Source organism: Acomys russatus, chromosome 22 (assembly GCF_903995435.1).
Source record: "Acomys russatus chromosome 22, mAcoRus1.1, whole genome shotgun sequence".
Lineage (NCBI taxonomy): Eukaryota > Metazoa > Chordata > Mammalia > Rodentia > Muridae > Acomys > Acomys russatus.
In genome coordinates this window covers 15,303,021-15,328,647 of record NC_067158.1, presented here as the reverse complement: position 1 = coordinate 15,328,647, position 25,627 = coordinate 15,303,021, and the positions used below count along the sequence as shown (strand labels likewise).

The following is a 25,627-nucleotide window of genomic DNA, read 5'->3' as shown; positions in this document are numbered from 1 at the left end:
AGGACCAAGCACAGACTGGACCTAGCCCATTACACAGATGCAGCTGATGGGCAGCTCAGGCTTCATGTGGGTCCTCTAGGAAGGGGAATGGGACGCTCTCTGACATGGACTCTATTGCCTGCTTTTTGGTCACTTCCCTTTGGCAGAGCTTCCTTGCGAGGCCACAGGGGAAGAGGATGATCTCAGTCCTGATGCAACTTGATGAGCTGGGGTAGGGGTGGGGGCTCCCTTTTCTGAGGTACTGGGCAAGAGGGATGGGTGAGAAAGAGGGAGCGTAGCAGTGGGAGGAGAGAAGGGAGGGGACTATGAATGGGGTGTAAAGTGAATAAATAAATAAATAAAATTTTAAAAAAGAAAAAGTAAGAGATTTGAGAATCTGATGATTTGTACATGTATCAAGATTCTTGAAACTACTCCTGACAAATACATATGGATAAGATAAGCTGCAGTCACGTGTTAAGATGTGTATATAATATTATATATATATTTGTTTTGAGAGAAGCCCTGTCACACCAGCATCATCACGGCCATTTGAGAAACACAGGTATCTCAGATGCCTTCTAGAATCCAATGCTAGCTATGACGTGCTAGAATTCCAGCCAACAGATACAGACACCACATACCATTTTCTCACCAGCACACAGCCCGATCTCTCAAAGTCAATCTTCTTCATCCAGCAGGAAGAGGCCAAGAGCCTCTGCACTGCACATTCCAAAGAAAGGCCACAAATGTTTCTACAGATGATGCTGCCATCAAAATTTAAACCACCAAGCATGGGGCCATGTCTGAGCAGCTTTCATAAATATCTAGGCTTACCTTAAACTGTCACAGTTGCCACTGAGAGTTTTGAAACAGTGCTCTAATCATTGCATTCTGTACCCTCTTGTTTATGTTATGAATGTGTTGTCCTTCGCTGTGGCATATATCCTGGGTTGGTGTCATTTTTAGAGTTCTAATCTAGGAGGCAAGGGCAATCTGCCCTCCATCTCACTGGTGAAATGATGGACTGCTTCTGTGTTTAGTAATCCCCAGCGTGCCTGGCCGGATGCTGGGTATTTGCATAACACACCTCCGTGTTCGGCACTCTGATGATGAAGCTTCACATTAGGAAGCCAACGTAACACGAATATTTCTTTGCAAGTCCGTTTCTGGAATGGTGGTGTCTTAAGGAAATGGGAACTTGAAGGAATGATGTAGCCCTGACTTACCTGGTATTTCCAGATCACAGCAAGTGTTCTGCTTTTCAGAGCTCAGAACCTACCCCTGACATCAGCAAAGCCCAGATCTATGATTCTCTTAACCAAACTCCCACCAACGTACAACAGCACTGAAAACTGGGCATCTGTCCAACAAGCATGACAGACAATAGTGTCCCTAACAACATGCCTAGACCACCAAACTTTCACAAGGCAACAGAAGAGCAGCTGATAGACACAGAGTGAGCTCCAAATGAGAGTCCCCACTCTTCCACCTCCAGCAGATGCCATCCTTCCCTCCCTCCCCTCCTTTGCATGCGAATGTAAACAAAGCTCCCTGGGTGCAGCCTCCTCTTAGACCTTAGGAGTACAAGTCACTGGAGTGGCCACAGGTAACTGCTGGGAATGGGACTGTCCCTTCCTTCCAAAGGATCTCACTGAAATAACTCAGAGGCACTTCTATTCATTTGATAATGGCTTTAGAGTTCTACAACAGAGTTAAGTAAGTATTCCAGTGAAATAATATTAAAACATTCTCACGCTCCACACGGCCCTAGAGGATATCCTAGTAGCCTTGGAAATTTAGGCTTAGACTGCACTCAGAACCACAAGAGCCCAGTGGACTTGTAATGGCCCGCACAATTTAAAAGCTAGAGGACAGGATTTTGAATGTCTTCATGAGGAACATAGGTAGACGTATGAGGAGACATTTGCCTCACCTGGCCTAATCACCACACAATGCAAACATGTACCAAAGCATCCATTTGTTAAGTAACTAAATTTCAGCTTAATAAACTGATATAGGCTATGATTTCCTCCTCACTTTATAGCCATCCTAGGCATTCATCACAGAACTAATAAATTCTCATCAAAAACCAAGACACAGAAAAAGGCATTTGGCTTTAAGGATTAAAACAGAAGATGCTGGTATTGCTGTCAGAGCGGTAGGTAGTTAAGGCAGTGCTTGCTGCCACATTTGCAAGACCACATCCAGCTCAGATTGGAATACTATACTCTGCCTGTGTTCTCACTTGCATGTGGAAATCGGAGCACTAGGCACCAAGTGTGATTCATCAAGAATCAAGCAAGATTTGCTGCTGCTCGCTCTCAGGCCAGATAATTGATTCAGGTGTTGCTGAGCCAGTCAGCAGGAGCTTTGTGATACCGCAGACAAGCAGGCCTTCCGTGAGAACGTTACCACCCACCCACCACAGGGAAGCCATTATGGTATTCTGGGAAGTCACCCAGAAAGTACCTTCGAATAGTATGGGAGTTCTGGAAGCACTGGGGATGGTGTATTATAATGGTTGTAAGTATATATGCCTGAAACTCATGTGATGTCCTGTTCTACAAACAGTGAGTGAGGTTTTCATCTTCATAGCAGCCTGGCCCACCACATTACCATTTTTCGGAATCCTATTTGTCTTTGTAGCTCTTCCACAAGGTTAAACATACTTTAAAATTAAACTAACATTACTTTAAATTGGATGTGTATTTTTGCAAAGACTAGAAAAGGTTTGGAGTTATTTAAATAAACAATATATGTATTCATTTCCTCAAAAATAGAAACTAGTGAATAGGAAAATAACTTTAAAAAAATGGGGGAAGATGGCTGTCTCCTCATGAAGTAAACCCTTAGAAATCAGATCCCTCCCCACATATCCTAGGGGGTGAAATTATGACCTGTTTCCAGTACCAGGCGCCACATCTAACACAACCACTCCTACGTGGGACCTGCTGTGAAGAAAGGGCAGCCAAGGAAGGGGCTGGGGACTGGAAGGTAAATTCAGAGTGAAAAACGGAGGCAGAAGAAAGTTCTCTGACGGATCTGATGTCAAGCAGAATCTGTAGCAGAATGAGAGGTACAACTCTACTTTTCTGAATCTTCATTTAATCCCTTTTTTGTGAGGCCAGAAAAATCATTTACAGCCTTTGATGCCCTAGTGTGGAAGCTACATTATCATAAGGAACAATCCCTGTAATTGCGGTATTATTTTCTTTGTGTTCTGTCACTCAATATTCTACTTCGGCAACAATGTTGCTGTGAGATAATCTTGTGCTGATGAGGCTGGTAACAGGGCCACGGGTCTTAAAGCAAAGGTCCATGGCTGCAGCATCACAATGCAGACGATGGAGCTTGTCTTTCTTGCCAACATCACTTCAAAGGTTTCCAGAGATGATGTTCGCATGTGCATTTTCAGGACACTTGAATCATTTTTCTTTGATTATTCTTATCATTTGTATTCTGGTTTTTTTCCTTCTAAGAATTGGCCCACAGCAATGTATAAATGTGTAAAATTAGTTTTCCCATTTAGTGTTCTCATTATGGCTGCATCTGTTATGGTTTCTAGACTATATATTTGTCATTATAAAAATGCACATCTGTGCCTTTGTCCCATATCCATTATAATAGAGAGATACTTACCACATTGCAATTCAAGGCATCACTTCAGGGTTCATTACTTTTATCAATGTGTATCTTTGGAAGTATTAATGCCCAGATGTTTGTAACATCTACATCAAAAGACTTCCCTTGACTTCCATATGTGTAGAAAAGTTCCTATTCTTCTAAATCATTCCTCTTTAAACTGTGGGTCACAACCCCACATGAGGTTATATAACTGAATATAGTAATAGAAACTTTGGCAACAGTAAATAGATTTCTAAGCACGCAAATAGTCATAATTTAATTAATTCAGAGTAAAACATAATAAATCTGAGATCTCCATGTTGTAGCTTATTGTTTTACTACCTGCTTCTATGATAAACATCTTGAAAAAAATAATTTGGGGGAAAAAGGATTCATTTTAGCTCACAGTTCCAGATAACAATCTATCTGTAAAAAAAATACAAAGCAGCTAAATACAGGATATCTATACTCAAGATCAGAGCACAGTGGATTAATAAGTACAAGCTAGAACTCAGGTTTCTCCATTGTCTATAGCTTAGGATCCCCTGCATAAGGAATGGTGCCACCCATGGTGGGCAGGTCTAATTTAATTAACATAATGAAGATAGTCCCCCACAGACATGCACGTGAACCAACTTGATCCAGACAATTCTTGAAATTCTCTTCCTAGGTGATTTTAGATTATTTCAAGTTGACAATTAAGATTAACCACAGTTTTTCAAAGTAGCCTTAGTTCTGAACACACAGCTTGCATACTTTATACTGTGCCTGCCCCCACCACATGAAACTACAGAAAAGGCTGCCTGATATGACTTGGCTCATATTTGAAACTACCGTAATTAATGAATTACAGTGCTTTTACTATACAGAGAAATTATTACATCTTATAAAAATATAAATATTTCATTATTAAATACGGACTTTTAATATTTCCTTACCGTCTTTCCTTATCCTGTTGTTATTAAACCAGTATATCTTTAGGTTGTATTATATTAGAAGGTTTGATTTTAAAATTGGTTGTTTGAGAGTTGCTGACTTGAGTTTCATTAGAAAATGTTAACTGAAATCCGGCTTGAAATTTGGATGGAATTTCCAACAGTTCCTGAAACGGCCCTCAACATTCTCCTCTGGTTTTGTTCTACCTAGTAATATGAAGTGGCACTCTCAGGGTTAACAATTATAAAACCAGAATATTGATCAACGTATTGACAATATTCTCTGGCCTGCAGTATCAAGTACTCAACCAAGATTTAATTTTTCAAGTAAAAAGTAATCACACATATGTCTCATTAGTATGTTAACTTCTTCCTGTTTAATAAAGTATAAATGTACACCAAAGAACTGTTTTAAAATGTTTCGTAATTTACTATAACGGGACTCAACATCTCTATTCTATTCTATAGAATATAATATTCTATGAGCAGTTGTCTATGGTCCACTCTTTTGAAACAGTAGGCAAAAAAAAAAAAAAAAAAAAAAAAAAGAGGGTCAAACTCTATGTCTGTCCAAGGTGGAGAAGTTCTCTAGCTTCTGGGTCATCCCTCTCACAACTTAAAAACACAGAGACATAACACAACAGAGAAACCTCAGAGGTGCTGAGCAGGTAGTAGCCTCCTGGGGAACCAGAAGACTTGAACACAAAGTAGTGAATCCCCTGAATGTACTCTTCACTTCTGTGTATCTGGACAGAAGCCTCCAAATGAGCTCTCCAGTGACAGGCACAACAGAGCATTCAGAAGGAGTGGCCTGAGTGAAGAAGGCCTTTTCAGCTACATTTGCCCTATTCAGCCAACCATGGCAAAAGTACCCTCATCCAAGAAAGCTGATCTTAAATGCCTTACGTGACAACTACAGGTTCAATGTCCATGTCACCTGGCTCAAGAGATGGGCTGAGTCTCTTACCCTCACCACCATCATAACCCTTAAAAGGAGCAGAGATGGACTGGGGAGCTCTGGCCTCTGTGACCCTTTACTACGAAAAAGAAAGACAATGGAGCCGTTGAGTCACCACATCCACCCGGTAGCAATCAGACTGAGCATGGCACTGTGGGGGTACAAAGAACTCCCTGTCCCCAGTGTCAGCTGTGCCCAGCAGAACACTGATCGTGCCCTAAATGGCTGTGGTAGAAATGAAGGTCACATCTGGAGGCCAGTTTTCAGAACCCACTAGCAACATCTGCTCAGGATCTTCCCACTGAGAATCTCCTGATCTCGGGCTCCTTCTCTCTTGCTGTGAGCTGGGTAAGGAAGGTCATTAAATGCAACAAAGGAAATATTACCATGCTTATTTTCACTGTTCCCTGGCTTATTTCATCTCGGCTATATAGCCTAACACAGCATGTGTGTGTGGACCTATCCCTTTCCCTCCAAAGGCAAACAGAATGCTATGAAAGTGTGATTCATCAAGGGAATTAAAAAAGAAAGTCACTAATAGAGATGAAAAAAGAGAGAGAGAAATTCATATGGAATCATAATAAACAAACAGCCAACGTAATCTTGAACAGGAAGAACAAAGCTGAAGGCATCCTATCACTTGTCTTCAAAGTACTTTAAAAACTGTCATGGCATATGTGACCACATTTTAAAAATTACTACAATAAACAAACAAATAAACAATTAATGTAATAAAACAGAAAAAAACACATTGTGGGGGAAAAATAATCTTTTTACTAAATGGAGATAAAGAATTTGGGTATTTATGTACAAAGAAAGAAAAAAAACCATTTCTCATCATACACAAAGACCAATTCTAAAACCATACAAGGATTAGAGGATAAAGGGGGAAGGGATGCTTTGCAACATCACACTGGACACGAATTTTTCAGATAAGATCCAAAAATACAAAGGAAACAAGCAAAAATAGACAAACAGGATGGCATCAAATGAAAAGACTTCCACATGGGGAAAAAATGACCAACTGAGCAAAGGCACATCATACAGAATGAGAAAACTGTTTCAAACCATATATTTCACTAGTGGTGCATTTCAAGAATGCAAAAATTAATTAATTAATTAATTAATTAATTAATTAATTAATTTTAAAAAGTGAAGTATAATTGAATGCTTTTTAAAGCCACAGTTAATATAAACAATGAATATTTTAAATAGAATGCGCAAATAACTCAACATCAAAAGGCAATCAATTATAATGGTTTAAAATTCAATAAGTTTAAAGAGCATGAATCACCAATAGCATATGGAATAAAACAAATCTGTGACATCAGAAGTCATCAGAGAACTGAGATTCCATCTTACACCATCAGAACGGCTAAGATCAAAAACTCAAATGACACCACATGTTAGCGAGGATGTGGAGAGACAGGAACACTCCTTCATTGCTGGTGAGAATGCAAACTAGTACAACCACTTTGGAAAGCTATCTGGCGCTTTCTCAGAAAAATGGGAATAGGGCTTTCTCAAGACCCAGCTATCCCACTCCTTGGAATATACCCAGAAAATGCCCTACCACACAACAGGGACATATGCTCAACCATGTTCATAGCTGCTTTATACATAATACCCAGAACATGGAAACAGCCTAAGTGTTCCTCAGTAGAAGAATGGCCTAAGAAACTGTGATACATTTACACTATGGAATACTACTCAGCTATTAAAAACAAGGAATTCCCGAAATTTGTGGACAAATGGATTGTTCTAGAAATTATCATAATGAGTGAGTTCACCCAGAAGTAAAAAGAGACAAATGGTATATACTCACTTATATCAAGACACTAGTCCAAGGGATACGCCCCATGAAAAACTTTACTTACCAAGAAAGTGGGTCAGAGGAGAGGACATCCGATTGAGACTCTAGGCGAGAGTAGCATGGAAGAATGGGGAAATAGTAGGACCCACAGGGTCCTGGAAACCTACAAGAAGAACTTTATGACAGGCAGATCTGGGTCCTGGGGTCCTCCTCAAACTAAGGCACCAGCCAAGGAGAATATAGGCAGTAAACTTAGAACCCCTACCAAGACCTAGCCGACGATCATGATATTCTCCACCGTTGAGTAGAAAGTGAGATCTGACTCTCACACGAACTCTGGTGCCCCTTTTCTGACCATGTCCCCTGGACGGGGAGACCTGGTGGCACTCAGAGGAAGGATAGCAAGTTACCAAGAAGAGACTTGATATTCTAAGAGCATATATAGGGGGAGGAGGTCTCCCTCAATCACAGACATAGGGGAGGGGAGAAGGGGGGAAGTGGGAGGGAGGGAGGAATAGGAGGAAACAAGGGAAGGGCTAACAATCGAGATGTAATATGCATAAACTTAAAAAAAAAAAGAAGTCATCGGAGAAATGCAAATGAAAGCCACGGGGAGATAAGGCTGAGTGCAGTTAGCAGGGCTCTGAGACTGTGTTGGAATGACAAACGGGAAAGCTTGGGCGAGAATGTAGAGAAAGGGGCCAGCACACAGTCGGTGAAGTCTAAGTTGAGGCAGAAATTTTGGAAAATAACAGGGGTGCTCCTTAAAATCTTAAAAGTAAAGGTGTCCTATGACCCACCGTGAGTTCTACTTCTGCTGTCTGTCAAAGGGACACCTGTGCGTTCACATGGACTTAACCTAGGTGTCCATCGACTGCCAAATAGACAAAGAAAATGTGGTATTTTTGCACCAAGGGCTATTATTCAGGCATAAAAAAAAATGAAATATTGTCACAAAAAACATGAATGAATGTGTAGACTATTATGTTAAAGGAAATAAGAATAGGTACAGAAGGAAATACTAGAAAATATCAGGTCCAGAAGCTACAAAATCATAAATAGACAATGACAACCCAGAGTGCTCACTGATTCCGTGCTCAGCATAACGTCTGCAGGTGTTTGAGATAATATGTGAGTCTTGCCTGAAATGGATCTATGGGTTGATTTTAGAAGCCACTACCCGAGGGGAAGAGAAATGAGCCATTAACTCATTCTGATAGGTGGAAGACCCTCAGTGGAGCTCAGTCACATCTGAGCCAGATCCCAGGAATTAAGCAGAAATGCACAATCTTCTGCTGACGTGCTAGAGAGTAAGGGAGGAATCACAGCGGAGGGTCCACAGGGCCACTAGCCCATTGACCATAAAAGCCCAGTGATGCCAATCCACGTGAGAATGCGCAGGAAAGGATGAGCTGCGACCTCAGGCTGGCAGCAGTCAATGCACTCTACTTAGATGTGCAGGCTTTATCTTGAACACATATGAGAGGCATTAAAAGTCCTAAGTATTGGGCAAGAAGGCCAATTTCAACATTTTAGAAACACTTTTCCCAACAAAATGTCAGCATCTTGATTGCATTTTGATTGTTGAGTCAATACAAATGGAATTCTAAAAAAAAGAAATTATTTCAGAAAAGAGGAGCCAGGAGACAAAAGCACTTAGCAGATACAGGGGACTTGGTGGGAAAGCTGTGTGGGGTGACCTGAGAAGGGCACACAGGATTGGATACTTTCCTTGGCTTTCTTTTTTCATAACTCAGACTTAAGTGTAGGATAAATACCTAGCCTTCACTGGAAAAAAAAAATGCAAGAAAGTGAGTGAGCATCAGTCTATGAATATTTAATAGAGAGAAACTCTCATGCAAATAAGGCTGTGATTTGATGTGCACATATGAGAAACATCAAAGCATCCTGGTGTGGCTGTTGCTGAACCTTTGGCTACAAAAGAAGTTCTAATGGACAGAGTGTTGGAGCACACCACAGCTGTCATCCCTGGCATTGTGCTACATGTCTATAATCTTGGCACTTGGGGGATGGAGGCAGGAGAGTTAGGAGCTCAAGGCTATCTTCAAATATATCATGCATTGGGAGACCCACCTAGACTGTATAAGACCCTGTTTCAAAATATAAAATAAGTAAATAAGGCAAAAAAAAAAAAAAACCTACAAACAAACAGGAAATAATAAAGGCCCTACATGGAGGTATGAACAGTCTCAGTACTCGTGAGACTGAGGCAGGAGGATGATGTACTCTATCTGGTTTTTATAGTAGGGCCCTATTTCAAAGGGGGGGTATGAATTTAAAAAATAAAAAAAGAGGAAATACTAAGGAGAATACCATGTCTAGAAATATGTTTCACGGTTGACCTCACACATGCCCACAAAGCCCTCACGGTAGGCTATCCATGGTAGTATTATCTAGATAAGCAGCCTTGGTACCTAGGGTCAGGTGAGTAGAAATAAAAGAGCAGAAGCCATGAACCTGTGGGGTTACAAGGACAAAAAGGGAGATTATCTGACTGACTTCAGGAAAAGGCAGATTCCAAGTTTAGTCTCAAGTGACTTGTAGGCTCCCTTAGAACCCTGACAAACGCTTCTGATAACAGATGCGCTTAAACTGCCAACACAAACATAAAAGAAAGAATAAAGGAGTGAATCTACTTTTCACTCCACAGTCCTGTCATCTTTGTTGAGCCCCAAGTCTCCACACCAGGCTCCAAGTAGCACCTGAAAAGCTGTACTTGTCACCCTGAAATATCCTGATAGCTGTTATTTTAGGGCAGGTGAACCCCTGCTGAACTAACACACAGAAAGAAATAATCCTTCTTGAAATTCACTTTGGAAACCACAGCTGCTTTGCCTGCCTGGCACCCATTTGCCGGTGCTTCACGAACTGGCTCTTTGGAAATGTGCTAGAAAATTCAAACTGTATTACACTGAGATTCCTACTTCAAATAAGGGACTCAGACAGGCTGGGAGGTCACTAGGCTAAGAAACTTTGATGGGGCTCAAACAGTTCCTTTATCTGTAAGACAACACGGCCCATGCCTGCTAACAGAGGACTAACTGGGAGTGCACAGTGTTGTCTTTGTAGTTCGTGGATGTGTGTTTTGGCTTCTGTTGTCTGCAGGCTCCTGAGTCCTGTGTTATGAGGCTGCTGGAGCCAAAGCTGAGAACAAGACTTGGCTTTGCTGCCAGCCTCCTCCTCTGGCTAAGCTTCGCTTTCATTATAATATTAAGCGCATAGATCCAACTCTGTCCAATTCCCACATGAATGGGCAAGTGGAAAGGGATGTGATAGAATATTTTCACTCAGAGCTTTGCTAGTGGGAGTTCTTAATCAATATTTTAATAACAACCCACAATGCACCCTCCTGCGGTGTTGTCTTCTGTGTTCCCAATTTATTGCACAAAACTTTCTATCCAGTGCTGAGTGCATAAACAAGTCAAAAATTGAAACTTTGACACAAAGAAAACAAATAAAATATCTTTAAAGAAATTTTCAATAACAGAGAATAAATGTGTAGGGTTTTTTTTTTTTAAACTTTAACACAACTTCTCAACAAACAAATGAAGAACCCACTGCTTTAAGTAGATGCTTCTGAGATGAGCATCATCAGGATGTCTGGTTATCTGGCAGGCAGTACAGACAGGATCGATGGGCAACTGTGGTCCAGGCAGCAATGCTCTGGTACTCTCTATCCTAATTACCCCAAGCACTACCCAGTTAGGTGCAGACTCTGCAAACAACATCCCTCAGGGCACTTACTCCCTCAAAGCAGTTCTGAATCTGCTTCCTAGGCCTCAACTGTGATCCCTGTATAAGCACATGAGAGGGTCTTCTCCGCATTCCCTTTCCCTCTCCTGAGTGACCCCAATGTCTCCCATGTGGGTTCTAGTGGACAGCATGCCCCCTTCCTTAGAACCTGTGAATATAATAACCCACCTTTTAAAGTCAATCATCTACATATCTCTTGCCCTTACCATACCTGAATAATAATAAAACCAATTTTTTTAGAAACCTTGTTTTCTTTTTTTTTCCCTCAAAATTAAGCATTTATAGCTTAGGCCTCGAATCCCTCTAAGTCATACGAGAAGACATGATTGTGAGTTTGAGGCTAGGCTGTGAGATATGGAAAGACTTTATCTCAAATAAAGAGAGTGGGGGGGTGAGGGGGAAGGGTGATGCCTCCCCTCACTGCATATTAGTTCTATGTTATGCAATTGCTCAGAATGGGTTCTTGTGTTCCCAGGCCTTTCCTGTTTCCTGGAAACAGACTTTGTCCAATTCTTCTCCATGCAAGGCTGACTGGAAACATTTCATTTGCACAGAGAATCTCACTGCTGCTTCTTCCAGAGCCGTAGCTGGGGTTTGTACTCTACAGTCTGTAGTGTTCTGGCCCTGGAGTCTGTCGGCATGTACTCCCCTTTGTGAATTTAATAGGCCACATCTACTGCTTACTGGTTTCTTCTGGTCTGGCATTTGAGTATCTTTTTGTTATCAGAAACTCATGCACAGAGACTAACATCACACAGAGCTCAGACCCTCAAGCAGTTTATCGACAGTGTAGAACAGACAGCTTAGACTCCTGGGTGCACTGTTGTCCTCAGATCACAAGAACAGACTTGTGACTAGGCTCCAAAGCCAAAGCAGGACAGGACACACTATAGGTAGGTGGGACAAAACCAAATAAAAACTGCATGCAAGCCCTTGCTTTTTCTTGACTGGGTGTTTGGTCTTTCTCCATCTTTGATTTCCATGCCTCTCAGAAAGGTGTTTTATCCATGTCTTGTTTTTCCTGTAATATATCCCTCAGGGTTCGGGGGGGGGGGGTGTGGGCGGGAAATGAGCTGAAGCTTTCTACTTTGACATCTTGCTAATTACCGAGGCCACTTCCTTTGCTCTAAAACACTTCATCACAGCAGCTGCTGCTGTGAGAAAGAAGGTCCCACATCCTAAACCTGTTCACGGTCACTTTTAAAGTAAAGGTAGGACAAAGTGGCTTGCGGCTGCTCTGCTCTCCCCTCTCCAGTGTTGCGGACCTAACTGCACGTTCTCACCTGCTCCCTCCACGTCAGCCCTGTAGAGCTCACCCTTGGCTTCTTTGCAGCATCTCTTTCTCCTAACATTTCTCAAAAGGGCTGTCGGTTCTGACACCAGCCACTCAAGCTCAGAGGCACGAGTTTCTAGCTGAGCTCTTAAACGCGTTCTTGTCCCTATGCTCGGTGTCCCAAACTCTATCCCACCTGTTTGAACTTTAGTGTGCTCCTTCCTCCAGATTCACCCTCACCTTGCCTAGATCACTTTGTTTTGTGAGAAGCACCTTCCTGGGCTTCTCCTGCTCCTTTTCCACACATTCCTTTTACAGTACTGATCCTCAGTATTGGGAAAGACTGTCACCTGACTGACTCAAAAAGTCTTAGAGCATCAGCCAAGGTCAAGTAGATTTTGGCTATGAGAAAAAAAAACCTTTCAGAGAGAAGAGCAATTGCTCTCCACACTCAACTTCAAGCTGAGGTCAAACCAGCCTTGTTGAAACTGGAAGTACACCAGTATTTGACCAGCAGTTCTGACTTCTAGAATGCCCAATTGACCTCAAACTACCTTTCATCACTCAAGGGCCACTGTGACACTCCTTGATAGGCAATGCCTACAAGAAACAAACTTTCAGTTAGACATGAGAGAAGAGTGAGGCTTGTTGCTAGTAACACTAAGACTCCACCCACCATGCCCAAGAGCCCAACCAGCTCAGTACCTTAGCTCATAGAGGGTTATGTGCAACATCATTTCCTAACCAACAAAGAAGGCAAATAATGCCTAGCTTGCATTTTCATTTTCTTTTTGAAATTACGATTGAGTCACAGCATTTCTCCCTTCCCTCTGCTCCCTTCAAATCCTCCCATATACCCCTGCCTCCCTCCTTCAAATTCATGGCCTCTCTTCTCATTAATTATTAGTATATGCATATGTATATACTTATATATTCCTAGGTGTAATCAGTTCACTTCATATAATATTACGTGTGTGTGTGTGTGTGTGTGTGTGTGTGTGCGTGCGTGCGTGCGTGCGTGCGTGCGTGCGTGCGTGTGTTTCCAAGGCTGATCATTTGGCACTGGGCAACCAATTGGTGTGCTCTTCCCTGAGGAAGGCTACGGTCCATTCCCAGCATTCTTCAGTCACCTGCTGTTCTTTGTGAAGGACTGAGGCCTCACAGACTTTTCCCCATCCAGTTTGGCATACTCACTGGTGTCCTCTTTGCTCGGCTTGTATTTGGGCAATTATGTTGCTGAGACTTTTACTGGTGTGGCTTCTGATGTTACAAGGAGACACAACTTCCCAGGAAATTCCCTGGACCTCCAGCTCTTACAACCTTCCCACTCCCTCTTCCATAATGTTCCCTGAACTACAAGGAAACCATGCCTGGTGCTGGAGGCCTAGCTTAGTACTCGGTACTACAGGGTCATTGGAGGCGAGCCCACAGCATTAATGGACTAATCCAGCATCACCTCTAACAGCAATCTAGAGGCATTTGTCCTGACACACACAGTGGAGCGGAGTCCTCACTTCTGACCAAGGAAACTTTTCTTTGCAACAGATAGGAACAACCGCGGAAAACCAGAATCAATCAAGACGCAGAGTCACTGAGCCCACTTTCAATGGACACACCTAGAAAACATCATCTTAACAGATTTTGACATGAAAATTGAAAGAATCCATGGATATTAAGTCCTAATGGAGCTCCCAATTCAGTTTAAACCCTTAGTTAATGTCACCCTTCTGTCCCTACTCTGAATGATTGCACAACTCTCTTGCACTTCTCTTAGCCATAACATTTTAATATTTGATGTTGCTTACTATCATTAGATATCATTAGAGTGCGACAAAGCTAATCCATCTTATTTTAAAAGTTTTTGGCTGGCTGGAGATATAAACGGAGATAGAGTATTTGCCATATGTGTGCATAAGGCAACTACAAAGACCCAGCACCACATAAAGGAAGAGGCACTAGAGAGACGGCTTAGTGGCTTAGTATCTGTTTCTCTTGCAGAGGACATGGGTTTGAAAGCCAGTACTGACAAGGTGGCTCACAACCATCCGCAACTCTTTGACCTCCTAAGGCACAAGGCATGCACATGGTAGATAGACACACACACACACACGAAAACAGGTAGGAAATGAGGAGGAAATATTCAAAGCAAGCAAAGAGAAGACAATTCAGAGTAGCTGCTTGGCACTGAGCTTCGTGAGCACTGATGGGATGCCCACACTTGTTATTTAGCAAGCACATGCTAAATAAACTATGACAGGCATGGCCTGTTGTTGATTATGTGTCCTGAATGTTTTCTTGTTCTTCTCATAGTAATGCTGAACTAACTTGATAAATTATGGCTTATCTTCTCAACAGAAGATGGGAGATTCCCTTAAACCAAGAAATCAAGCCTGGATTCCAAAAGTGGACCTGAGCCATTTACCAAAGTGAGGAAGCATAGGTGATCAGTCAGTCGTTGACAAAAGTGACTGATGAGCTGAGGGGACCACATAAATCAAATTACAATGTTCACTTTCTCGATGATAACGCATTAGAGAAACCTTTATTCTCCACTACAGTATTTCATACAGCCGTGTCCTTAAAAAAATGAATGTATTTTTGCTTCTATGTGGTATTAAACTGTGGAGTAATTTTTAAAAAATAAACTCTCAGAACACCTCTCATTTCACAGACAAGGTCACAATTTCAAGAAGGTTGAACATTTAATGTGAGAGGCGGAGGGAGTTCAGGACTGGGTGGGCTTCTATGCCTGCAATGCCTGATAGGAAACTGTTCATACTTCCCCCACTTTCTTCTGCGTATTTCACTTTTTAAAAACTGTTATATCGAAAGTCATCCATTATGTTTATGAAAAGTAACATTACCATATTGTCTCCAGTCTGCAGGGGGTAAATGCTGCCATAGGATAAGGTTGTTGAGATGATTCAGGTAGGAGGGGAGAGAATGAAAACCCTTCTGGTTATACCACACCTGAAAAAGAAAGGGACAATGGGTCACGTGAACGTTGGTTCTTGGGCCAGAATACACGTGTCAATAAGCTTCAACAACACCTGAACACAGGATTCAGAGCTGTGCTCCCTCATGGCTGACAGCAACAGCCAATTCCAGTCTGCTAATTTTATATTTATCTCAAGCATATAATTTACAGCTAAAAATAGATTAATTTTCCCCAGAACAAATGTGAATGTAGCTTTATAATTATAGTCTCACAGGATTTGGGACCGAAGCCCATTATATATATTTTTTTTATTTCTCAGTTGGTAAGCTAATGAAATTTGACCTGCAAATTAAGGGCATAAAAGATTATCAGAAAAAAATTATTACTCTCAATTTAATAACAGCACATGGAACATTATTTCTCAAAATAAATTGAATCAAACATTTGCTGAGCATAGAGTATAAAGCCGTGTACCTCTTGAGATGAGAAAGGTGAAGGAGAAAAAGGAAAGACAATATAGTAAAGACCAGATGCTAAATAATCATAAAGAGCACTAATCGAACCACTGCCTCTCATTCTTCAAAATACCAAGATTTTAATGGGAGCTGAAATATGTATGGTTAAGTCTACAAAGCTGGTAATTTCAATACAAGGTGCCAACTAGTACACTTAGGTCTTAGTTCAACTGTGGTAGAGCACACAGCTCTAGCATTGCTGTTTTGCATCAGATAATTTACTTTGAAGAAAGGAACTACTGAACAGAAAGCCAGCCCATGAAGAAGCCTACTCGAGTTTGCACACAAATGCACATGAAGTGAAAGCGAGACTTCACATAATGTGTCCTCCATCTTCCCATGACCAGTTGTACTTCACGGGACCCTGAGTAGTCTGTGGAAACAGCTAAGCAATGAAGTGCTACAAATAGGAAAAAAATATAAACCTACTATACAAGTCAATGTTTCCCAATTCTTCCATTTCAGTAGACAGGAGCCCTGTCTTTCACATAACTAACTCCTGTTTCCAACTGCTTATTTATGTCATAAAGTCATCTTTTAAACTTCAAGAAAAAGGAAGACATCTTGAAACCTACTAAACACAGAGGGCAAGATACTCTGTGAGTGTTGACGTTCTGTCTAAACACAGTAGCATACCATGGGCAAATTCCACTCCCAAGTGCAGGGCATTTCAGAGCTACAATCCTGCAAAGTAGATTGATTGGGGCCTGAGCTCTGGGACAGAGTAAGAACTAAGCTAAAGGAATCTGGATGACATCCCAGAAGTATGTCTACCTCTTTCCCTCAAGTTCTGTATTGTGATAACATACACACACACACACACACACACACACACACACACAGACCAGCAATAATCATACTGCTAGAAATGATGGAAACTAAGGATTCTGTGAAAGTCAGTGTACTACCTATTCTCTACTATGACACAGTTTCATTAAGAACTTAACGAGTGACAAAGAGGATGGGTGGGTGGGTGGGTGGGTAACATAGCCTTCACTCTGTACCAGAAATTTTCAAATTTTATTTTGAGTTTGCTTGCTTGTTTTAACAGACGGATATATTTTAAATTTACAATGTCTTAGAACAGTGATAAGAGCAAGGTAGCGGTGGGGGGGCCGTGGGGAGATTCTGAGCTGGAGAGTTAGAAGCCTCTGTTCCTCTCTATGCCTCATCGCCCTACGCTCTGAGGTTTCTGTTCTAGAACGCTTACGGAAACCCATTCCTCAATGGCCCCCCCTTTTTTTTTTCCTTTGCCATGTGACTCAGTGCTTGGCCACTTGCTTTGAACCACAAAAGGAAACAACAGAAGAGGTTTGAAAAGTACAGGGATGTATGCTGCACCCTTCCTGAGCCTCTCACGTCACGCAGAGGCCCTGGCTGGGCTGACCTACTAGAAGATAAGACACAGAGTGGAGCTGAGCTTAGATCACACACACACACACACACACACACACACACACACACACATTCTCTCTCTCTCTCTCTCTCTCTCTCTCTCTCTCTCTCTCTCTCTCTCTCTCTCTCTCTCTCCCCCCCCCCCCCCCCCCCCTCTCTCTCATGCACTGTTAGCTTTTATGTGGCCTGAGCATCCATCTGGATGTTAGTCAGGGTTTTTCTTTCCAGAAAAAAAGGGGCCTGTCACCCATTTTTCACTTTCTCCTAGTTCCTCAGTGGCTGATCTAAACATCTGCATTGCTTCTGACTAGTGGCCACTCCCCTATAGAAGAAGTTAGGCAGATACAACCTACTCAGCTTATCCTGCTGACCTTCAAACCAGACCCTCACACCCATACCTTAATGACCATTCCTCAGTCACAACATGACCCCCTGAGCCCTGTGCCAGCCTCTTTTAAATTCACAAATTAAAATTCCCTGTAGGAAACCTGTTTGGATTGTATCCTATACATAATAAAGACACTGACCCATATGTATGTTTGTCTGTCTCCATAACTTCTCCTGTTCCATGCCTCTAAGTATGTGGCTTTGGGGCAAGCAATGCATTTCCTAAGGCCAGCAAGTAATAAGTATTTTCATCTTGTCACTCCCACCCCCATTTGAAGGATACAGACTCTTAGCTAAACAAATAACCTCTATTGAGGCTGTTGAGATTTGGAAACTCTGGGATTCAGTATTTACATGGAAGCAGATAACTGACACAGCAATTAACACCAGCAGGATGTGTGACTGTCACAGACACTGGAAATATAGGGCACCACTTTAAGACTAGCACCTGGGTGACAAGAGAGGCTTGTAAGAATTTGGAATTGGGAGGGGAAATGTGCAAAAGTGCTGTGAAAAGTGGCGAGATAGCCTCTGTGGACCACTGATAAAATGTTGGTCCATACTACACAGTGGTACACATTAATCAAAAGTGTCACCTGTGGTATCGCTGAAGACCAAGCACAGAAACTGTCTAGCCGACCTGGGTTGGAGGTTTCTAAGCAAGAAACTGAGAGATAGAACTTCATATTAAAAATCAAGAATAGTGCTAAGTGGCCCTCTCAAAGGGACAGAAAGGACCTCACACTTCAAGGTCTGTGTTGCTCCCTAGTAGTCTGACAGTCCCAAATCCCAGTAATTAAGTTTAAGAATTCATGGAGCATGGAGTGTTGTCTCAACAAGAACCACGGGCATATCAGCTTGTGGCCCTTAATTACATCAACAAACAGCCTAGATGTGGTGCAGAGAGCTGCGCCAGGGAGTCAACACCAAACTGAACTGAACGCCTACTGCCAGATTATGCCACAGCTCAGCTTTCTGTGCAGGCAGCTGAGAAGCTGCTCGGAGGCACATGGAGCCATGAAGGAAGATGAGTTGTCATGAAAAGAGCTGCAAAGCATTGGAACAGATGGACTGGGGACTGTTCCCAGGAGGCAGAGCTTGGGGCCCAGCTCAGAAGAACCCTCAGAGCCAGAGTACCAGGTGGAATCCCTAAAGCATGGTTCACAGCTGTCCAGCACTGCAGTCCTGAACTAAATGTCTCTGTACTGAGGATACAACTGAAGACTTATAGCTATTTTAAATACTTTTTTTTCCAATAAAGAATTGAGTGCATGAGCTTCCAGAAATAGAATTTAAAATGTTCTCAAGCTTCTCTTTCAATTTGGTTTTATTAAGTGATCTTCATTTGAGAAGGCCTTTAGTAATTTTTTAATCGAGTAATTTTTAAGATGATCTTAAAATTTGCAGTAAAGAATCTGCAGCATTCAAATGAAGTGTTTCCATCTTTTCCTTCAAAAGTTTCTTTTATAAAACTACATTGTGCTCTAGAAAGAGTTGTGGGAATTCTTTCCCTGTTGGTTCAAAAGTCAGAAAGGGAAAGAGGTTGCTAAAGGAAGTAGAAAGTTTGGCTAGTAGGAACACCTTATGCTACCTCCATCTTCCGTCTTGGGAATCACAGGGATGATCCCTGAGAAGAATAGCTGAGAATAGAAAGGGAAAAGTCAGTCTGGGCATACTCACCTGTGTAAAATCATAGGCAGAGCACACACATACACACACACACACACACACACACACACACACACACACACACACACACGGTCTGGCACATAGCAACAGCCAATTAGGAGAAGCCAGGCCAAAGTTCCTAATGCACCTATGACTGCTTCAAGCAATCTTTTCTATAGGTCAACTTGTCCCTATACCTATTACCCAACCATGAAACACCAAGGCTTGTAACTCCCTGCTTGCAGTTCTTCTGCCCAAATGCCATCCAACCATATACTGTAAATTCCATTTCTTTGCCTAAAACCTATAAAAATCCCTCTCAATTGAGACTCAGGGCCATTTCCCTGTATCTGCTGTGTCAATGCATAGGAGCTGTGCTCAGGGCTGGAGCCTGCAATAAAGACTTCCTTGCAATTGCATTTGGGTGGTCTGTTGGGGGGTGGGAGTTGGGCAGGGCGTGTCTCTCACAATTTGGGCATAACCTCACAATATCAGATTCTTTGGCTTCCTAGAAAGAAATGCATTCCAGGAAGAAGGGTGAGACAGAGCTCATTCAGCCTCCTATCTACAGGACCCTTCTACAGATTGGTCATATTTTAACCATATCTATACAATACCCTTCAATAGAAGTCAGCAAATCCATATAAATTGTTTCTCTTTAAGTTCTGGATGCTGGGATTCTCAGGTTGAGCTATCAATCTATGTGCACCTTGATTTTAAAAGAAGAGATATCAGAAGAGCCATCAGCCAAGGGAAGGGTTTCTGTGCAGCTCGTACTGTGACTTGGGATTTTCTTCAGGGATTAGTCTGTAGAGTACAGCTGTTGATATTTTCTCCAGGGATTACATGTGAAGTGCCGGCAGGGAGCTCTGTCCCCAGAGTAATCCCCACATGCACAGGTGCTTATGTGGATTAGCTTCTCCATGTGAAGGGAAGCGCCAACACCCCTGCTTCACATGGCAGGGGGTTCCTAGGCACACAGGGGACACACTGGTTTTGTGGCAAGTTTATGAACAGATGGGATAGCTACACATGAAAGGAAGAAATGACGTGGCTACGTCTCCTCTCACTCCTTCACGCTGGATTTAGCTTCCTCCCCTAATCTTCTGTTTCCAATTTCCCTCTCAAACACCATACTCCTTCCCTAATCACAGTGACTGAAAGCTTTGATCCTTTCATCTTGGCCCATTTTAAGTTTATATTGACTGTTTTCCTTACGGGAAAAGCTGTTATTTATCATTTATGTATTCCCATTGTGATAAAGACAGTCTTCTATCTAATTCTCCCTCTGCCCTCCCCCCAACTGAAGAACCTCCTACCTTCTCCCTGTAATTGTAATGAAAATATTCCTACCTCCTAGGGTACACTTGCTAGGACAGGGACAACCAGAGCCCCTAAAAGTCATCCTGAGCTGCTGGTATTTGCTTTACATCAGGCTGGCATGCGCACAACCTGCTGGAAGACAAGGAGTTCAGCACCATGCATGGGAGAACTCCTTGGCAAACATGAACAGTGATGGTGGTTCCACTCATGGCGACCATGGGCATCTTTAAAAGTAGCTCAGCCTTTCTTTGATTTTCATCTAATAGATAAGATCCTACCTAAACAAAAAATAGTCAACGATTTATTGTGCTTCTACATCCTCTAAACAAATCAACTCATTTTCTTTCTCTCTCAAGAGAATATTCATAACACAATCACTCTCAATTTTCACTAACAAGCATCTGCCTTTGGCAACCCCCTGCTTGGGCTTTTGTTTGCCCTAAACACTTTCTAAAGCATCAAGAAAGGGAATTCTAGTACCTTTGCCAAAGTCCTTGGTTCTGATGTGTTTGTCTTCACATCTTCAGCTTCATTGGGGACTTGTACTCCAAAAGACCAACCTCCAAGCCTATTCGGAGTAAACATAAGGTTAGTCCCAATCAGGGTACCAGGACTTCCCCTCAAAGGGTGACTTAGAAACACAGTCATCTCAAGACAGCAGCCTGCTGAGCATGTCTGACCTATTGTATGAACACACAAACTGAGAGACCTGCTGATGGGAGTGGTCTGGCTTCAGTCTAGCACCCAGAGAGAGTATTGCTTATGGAGAAGGGATGAACATGGCTCACCATGCTATCAACTGTACTGACTAGACCTTAGCAGGAAACAAGCACTGTGGAAGGACATGGTCAGTTGTGACTCTGTGCTCTATTTGAGTTCCTAGGCACTCCACCATGTAAATTAATCGACTATTCAGGATGCCTTGCCCAAGTGTAATGTTACAACCACCTGGGTGACTGTCCTTCTCTGCTCATTTCCTTTACCACTCACAGCTGCCTTGCTAAAGAAGGGATCACAGTGGGTGAGACATTCTTTCCCATTCTAATTATCCCAATACTTTCTATCAATTACATCAACCATCACACTGAGTTTTGTAATCATTAACTTGCTGGTTTGTCTTTTGTGCAGCTAATGACATTTTCCTGGGCGAGAATTTTGTAGCTTTATCTCTGTGGGATGTGTAGGATCTTTCACTTATTAGCTTCCTAATACAGCTGACATCAGAAATAAAGGTACAAATTAATATTTACCTCCCAGTCTCTAGATGAAAGCAGAATGAATGAAGAACAGTCTTATACCACAGCAACCTTACAGCAAAAAGTTAAGGGATAGGGATGTGTTCCCATCTGGCTCAGGTGAATTCATTCATCTATTCAACGGGCTTGGCCTGAGTACTTCCGATATGCCATGTACGATTCCAAGTTCTGAGCACACAACTTTTAATCCATCAAGATTGGGGAAGAGAAGCAGGGGTTGTGGGATGTATTTAAGGCTGCTAGGAGGGGATGTAGCAATAGAGATGCAGGGAGAGCAGAGGGAAAATAAGGTCAGGGTTGAGGGCAATGGTAACATACTGGCCTGGCTAAGGAGAAGAGGAATCAAATGCAAGGTGTTGTGGTATCCTAGCAACATGGACAGGCTATGGGATGTCTGCATCTACGAAGCAATGAAGTGTGCTTTGGAGACTTGGGAAACTTGGCGTGATAGTGAGTGCTTCTGACACTAAAAGCAATGTTGAAGACCTCACACCTATTTACCACACCCAGTCACCTCTCTTGGCTCCAAAAATTTCAACAGAAAAAATTTTTACAAAAGCCACAAGGAATTTTAAGACATGATTTGATCCCAGGCTCCGTTACTAGGTGCTACATAGTAGAGGAAATTTTAACAAGAGACCATTATCTCATTATGCCATTAGCTCTTCTGCTCTATTCCCTGAAGCACCACAACTGCCACCGGCTCCCCTGACTCTGGCACTGATGAGATCTCAATTGATATGATTCCCCCCAATGCTTCAAAGCCTGAAAGTCAGCAGTGAAGAATCTGATTAAGGCCTACAGAGTGGCTTTGAAATGAATATCAACGCCATGGTGAGCATCAGACTTTTGAGCACTAATGCATGTGAACATTTGAAACAATGGGCTTTTCCAAAGTACAGCTGACTCTCTAAGTCCATGGTCTCCACACATCTGTGGGTTCAAACAACTATAGATGGTAAAACATTTAGGAAATCACAGTACTTGCATTCAACACATACAAATTTTTTAGTCATCATTACTCACTAAACAATGCAGAATGGCTGCTTGCGTGGCATTTATGCTGTGTCTGGTACCACAGAGATGAATACAGAATGGAGTTCTAGGCAGGTACCACACCACAGTTTTTTCTAAGAGACTTAAGCTCTTGTGGACTTGGGGACCCTCTGGGGGTCTTGGAACCAGTCCCTATGCATGTGGAGGGAAAACTGTTAGTCATAGACAAGAGGAAAGATCCAGCCATGCTTCGATACACACCTTGGCTTTGCAGATGGCATCAGCAAGTACTCTTCCACATCATAACCCGAGAGGTTGAGCAATGTGTGTCCCAGGCAGTTGGTCAGATAAGGAGCCCCGGCACTTTTATTTGGACACTTCTGTAATTGTTTTTAAAGAAATAAAATAAAAGCTTTTTCAGAACCTACAATCAGCTTACTGACATTACTTTAAACTAAATGAGACTTTTCCTCACTTTCAAGTTTTAAAAAATTATCTCCAGCCTTTTGTATATTCTGATTTCTAAAATCTCTTTAAGAGCCTCCTGAAATCGAGGGTTGTGCCGGAATTCCACTGTGCCCTGTGCTGTAAATCATATCTGAGAACTTCAAGTCCTTTTTTGAATGTAAGTTTGGGCAGATCTGTAAGAACTGAAAAGGGAAGATGTTTTCACTGGCATGATCTTTCATTTGAAGAAGCTGCAAGAGTCAGAGGCAGCTAGTAGGAGAAAAATAAGGAGGAGAGTGCAAAGACCTATGTTTCTTTCATACGTGTTAGAGGCCAAACTCAGACAGTCTTCTGAAGTTTGCCCACGTCTGCATGATGAATGGCCATCAAATGAAAAGGAGGGAATGGTCAACCCAGTGGTCACCACACGACTTCCAGTCTGCTACAGACAGAGTTCAGACTAAATCTGTTTCTACTTCTGTAAGAGAAAGTTTGAAGAAAATAATATTTGGGAATAGGAAAACTCTCTCAACTTTTTATTCCAGCTTTTGTAAACTTGTTTCCCCTTCAAAACTGGAATCAAAGCACCTTGACCTAACATACGAGTTTGTTTCTCAGTTCCTATGTACATGCCAGAACTATGGCAAGTCAAGAGGGTCATATAAACTTAAAGTATGGTGATTTAGATAGTAAGGATATTAATTGCTGAATATTATGGCTTACCTAATTCTCACACCTGTAGAAGTTTACAGACTCGAATCAAAGAAATAGCAAAATGGGTAGGAAGTTGCAGCAATTGTAGGGGACATTGAAAAGCTGTTGGTCACAGCCCCAAACCTTCAGTCAAACAGAAGGTATCAGTTCACAGGCCCAGCGTGCATATGTGTGTGTGTGTGTGTGTGTGTGTGTGTGTGTGTGTGTGTGTGTGTGTACATATGCTCACTCTCACTCAAACCATGCCATGGATTGTGTTCTTGAAAACTGATGAGTTCCTTCTAGTCCTTCTCCACAAAGAAACTTGAACAAAGTTTTCTGTGGAACGACTCAGCAAAGCTACTTAATATGTTCATTCCTGCAGGGCATGGTGGCACATGTCTTTAGTCCCAGCACTCAGGAGGCATAGGTAGGCAGATCTATGTGAGTTCAAGGCCAGCTTGTTTCATAAAGTGACTTCCCAGACAGCCAGGATTGTTGACCAAGAAACCCTGTCTTAAAAATACAAAATAAATAGATAGATAGATAGATAGATAGATAGATAGATAGATAGTGATTCTTTCAGGAATAGCTTGCCTAACCTCAACACGAAGAACGATTATGCTGACCACCACAAATGCATAAAATATCTACTTAGCATTTAAACTGGATGGATGAATAATTTAACCAAGTTCAAGTTCCTTATTCCCAAACTGGAGTAAGAACTTTTTAAAGTATCCCTGACTCTGGTGTTTCTCTCTAATCCTCGTTATGGCTGTGAATCAACATGTATCTTTCTAAAACACAGTCTGTGCTTTGATGAATCCCTTGTTAAGAAAACCAAAGTTCTATGAGGAACTCAAGCCCACTAGAAAATGGATTTAGCCACTTTTTGTAACTCTTGTGTGTCTCATTATCTACAAATACACCTTCTGCAGTCAAATGTTCTACCCCTGAGCTTTATCCCACAAATATACCCTCTGTGGTAAGCCTAGTGAAGATTCCCTAAACACCAGGTTCTTGGCCCTGGAATCTGTCAGTGCTACCGTATGTGGCAACGGCTGTAAAGACTGTCACTAAGTTATAGATCTCCACTGGAGGAGTCATCCTGGATAGTCAGAGTGATTCCATTGGCATCATTTGTGTCTTGATAAGATGGAGGCAAGGGAGACTAGACAAGAGTGACAGAAGATAGGGTACCACGATATCATACAGTAGAGTTGTGTAAACTCTTGTCATCAGAAGTAAGCCATGGATTCTCCCCTACAGCATGCTGGGGTGGACTGTGACTTTAGAACACACCGCTCATACCACTGATTTCAGATTCTGCCCCAGAACTTACATGGATAAAATTGCTTATTTCAGCTCTCCAGCATGTAGCAATTTGTAGCATCAGCCTGAGGAACATAACATCCCTCTGGAGTTTTGCACAAGGACATATCCATCCCTGATGGTGGGATGCTGCCCACACTGCAGCTGTTATTCACTAGTGCTCAGTCTGAAAACTTCCTGTTCATTCTCCACAAGATTCCCATCAGCCTTGGAGATTTCTTAGTGCTGTCTCTTACAGACAACAACTGGAACTAACCCTGGGTTTCTGGACTCGGAAAGAGCCAAGATACAATAGATATGCATATGAGGGAATAGACG

The 25,627-nt window shown here is 42.2% G+C and overlaps 1 protein-coding gene across 1 annotated transcript in view; it reads right to left on the bottom strand.

Annotated features, from left to right (window-relative positions):
• Window positions 1-25,627, bottom strand: part of Abca13 (ATP binding cassette subfamily A member 13) — a 403,635-nt gene that overhangs the window by 116,859 nt on the left and 261,149 nt on the right. The window contains exons 45-47 of the mRNA XM_051164717.1: window positions 23,099-23,217; window positions 21,066-21,153; window positions 15,224-15,329 (exon numbers count right to left, since the gene is read on the bottom strand). Of these exons, the coding sequence (XP_051020674.1) occupies window positions 15,224-15,329; window positions 21,066-21,153; window positions 23,099-23,217 (313 nt within the window). The remainder of the gene's footprint in view (window positions 1-15,223; window positions 15,330-21,065; window positions 21,154-23,098; window positions 23,218-25,627) is intronic.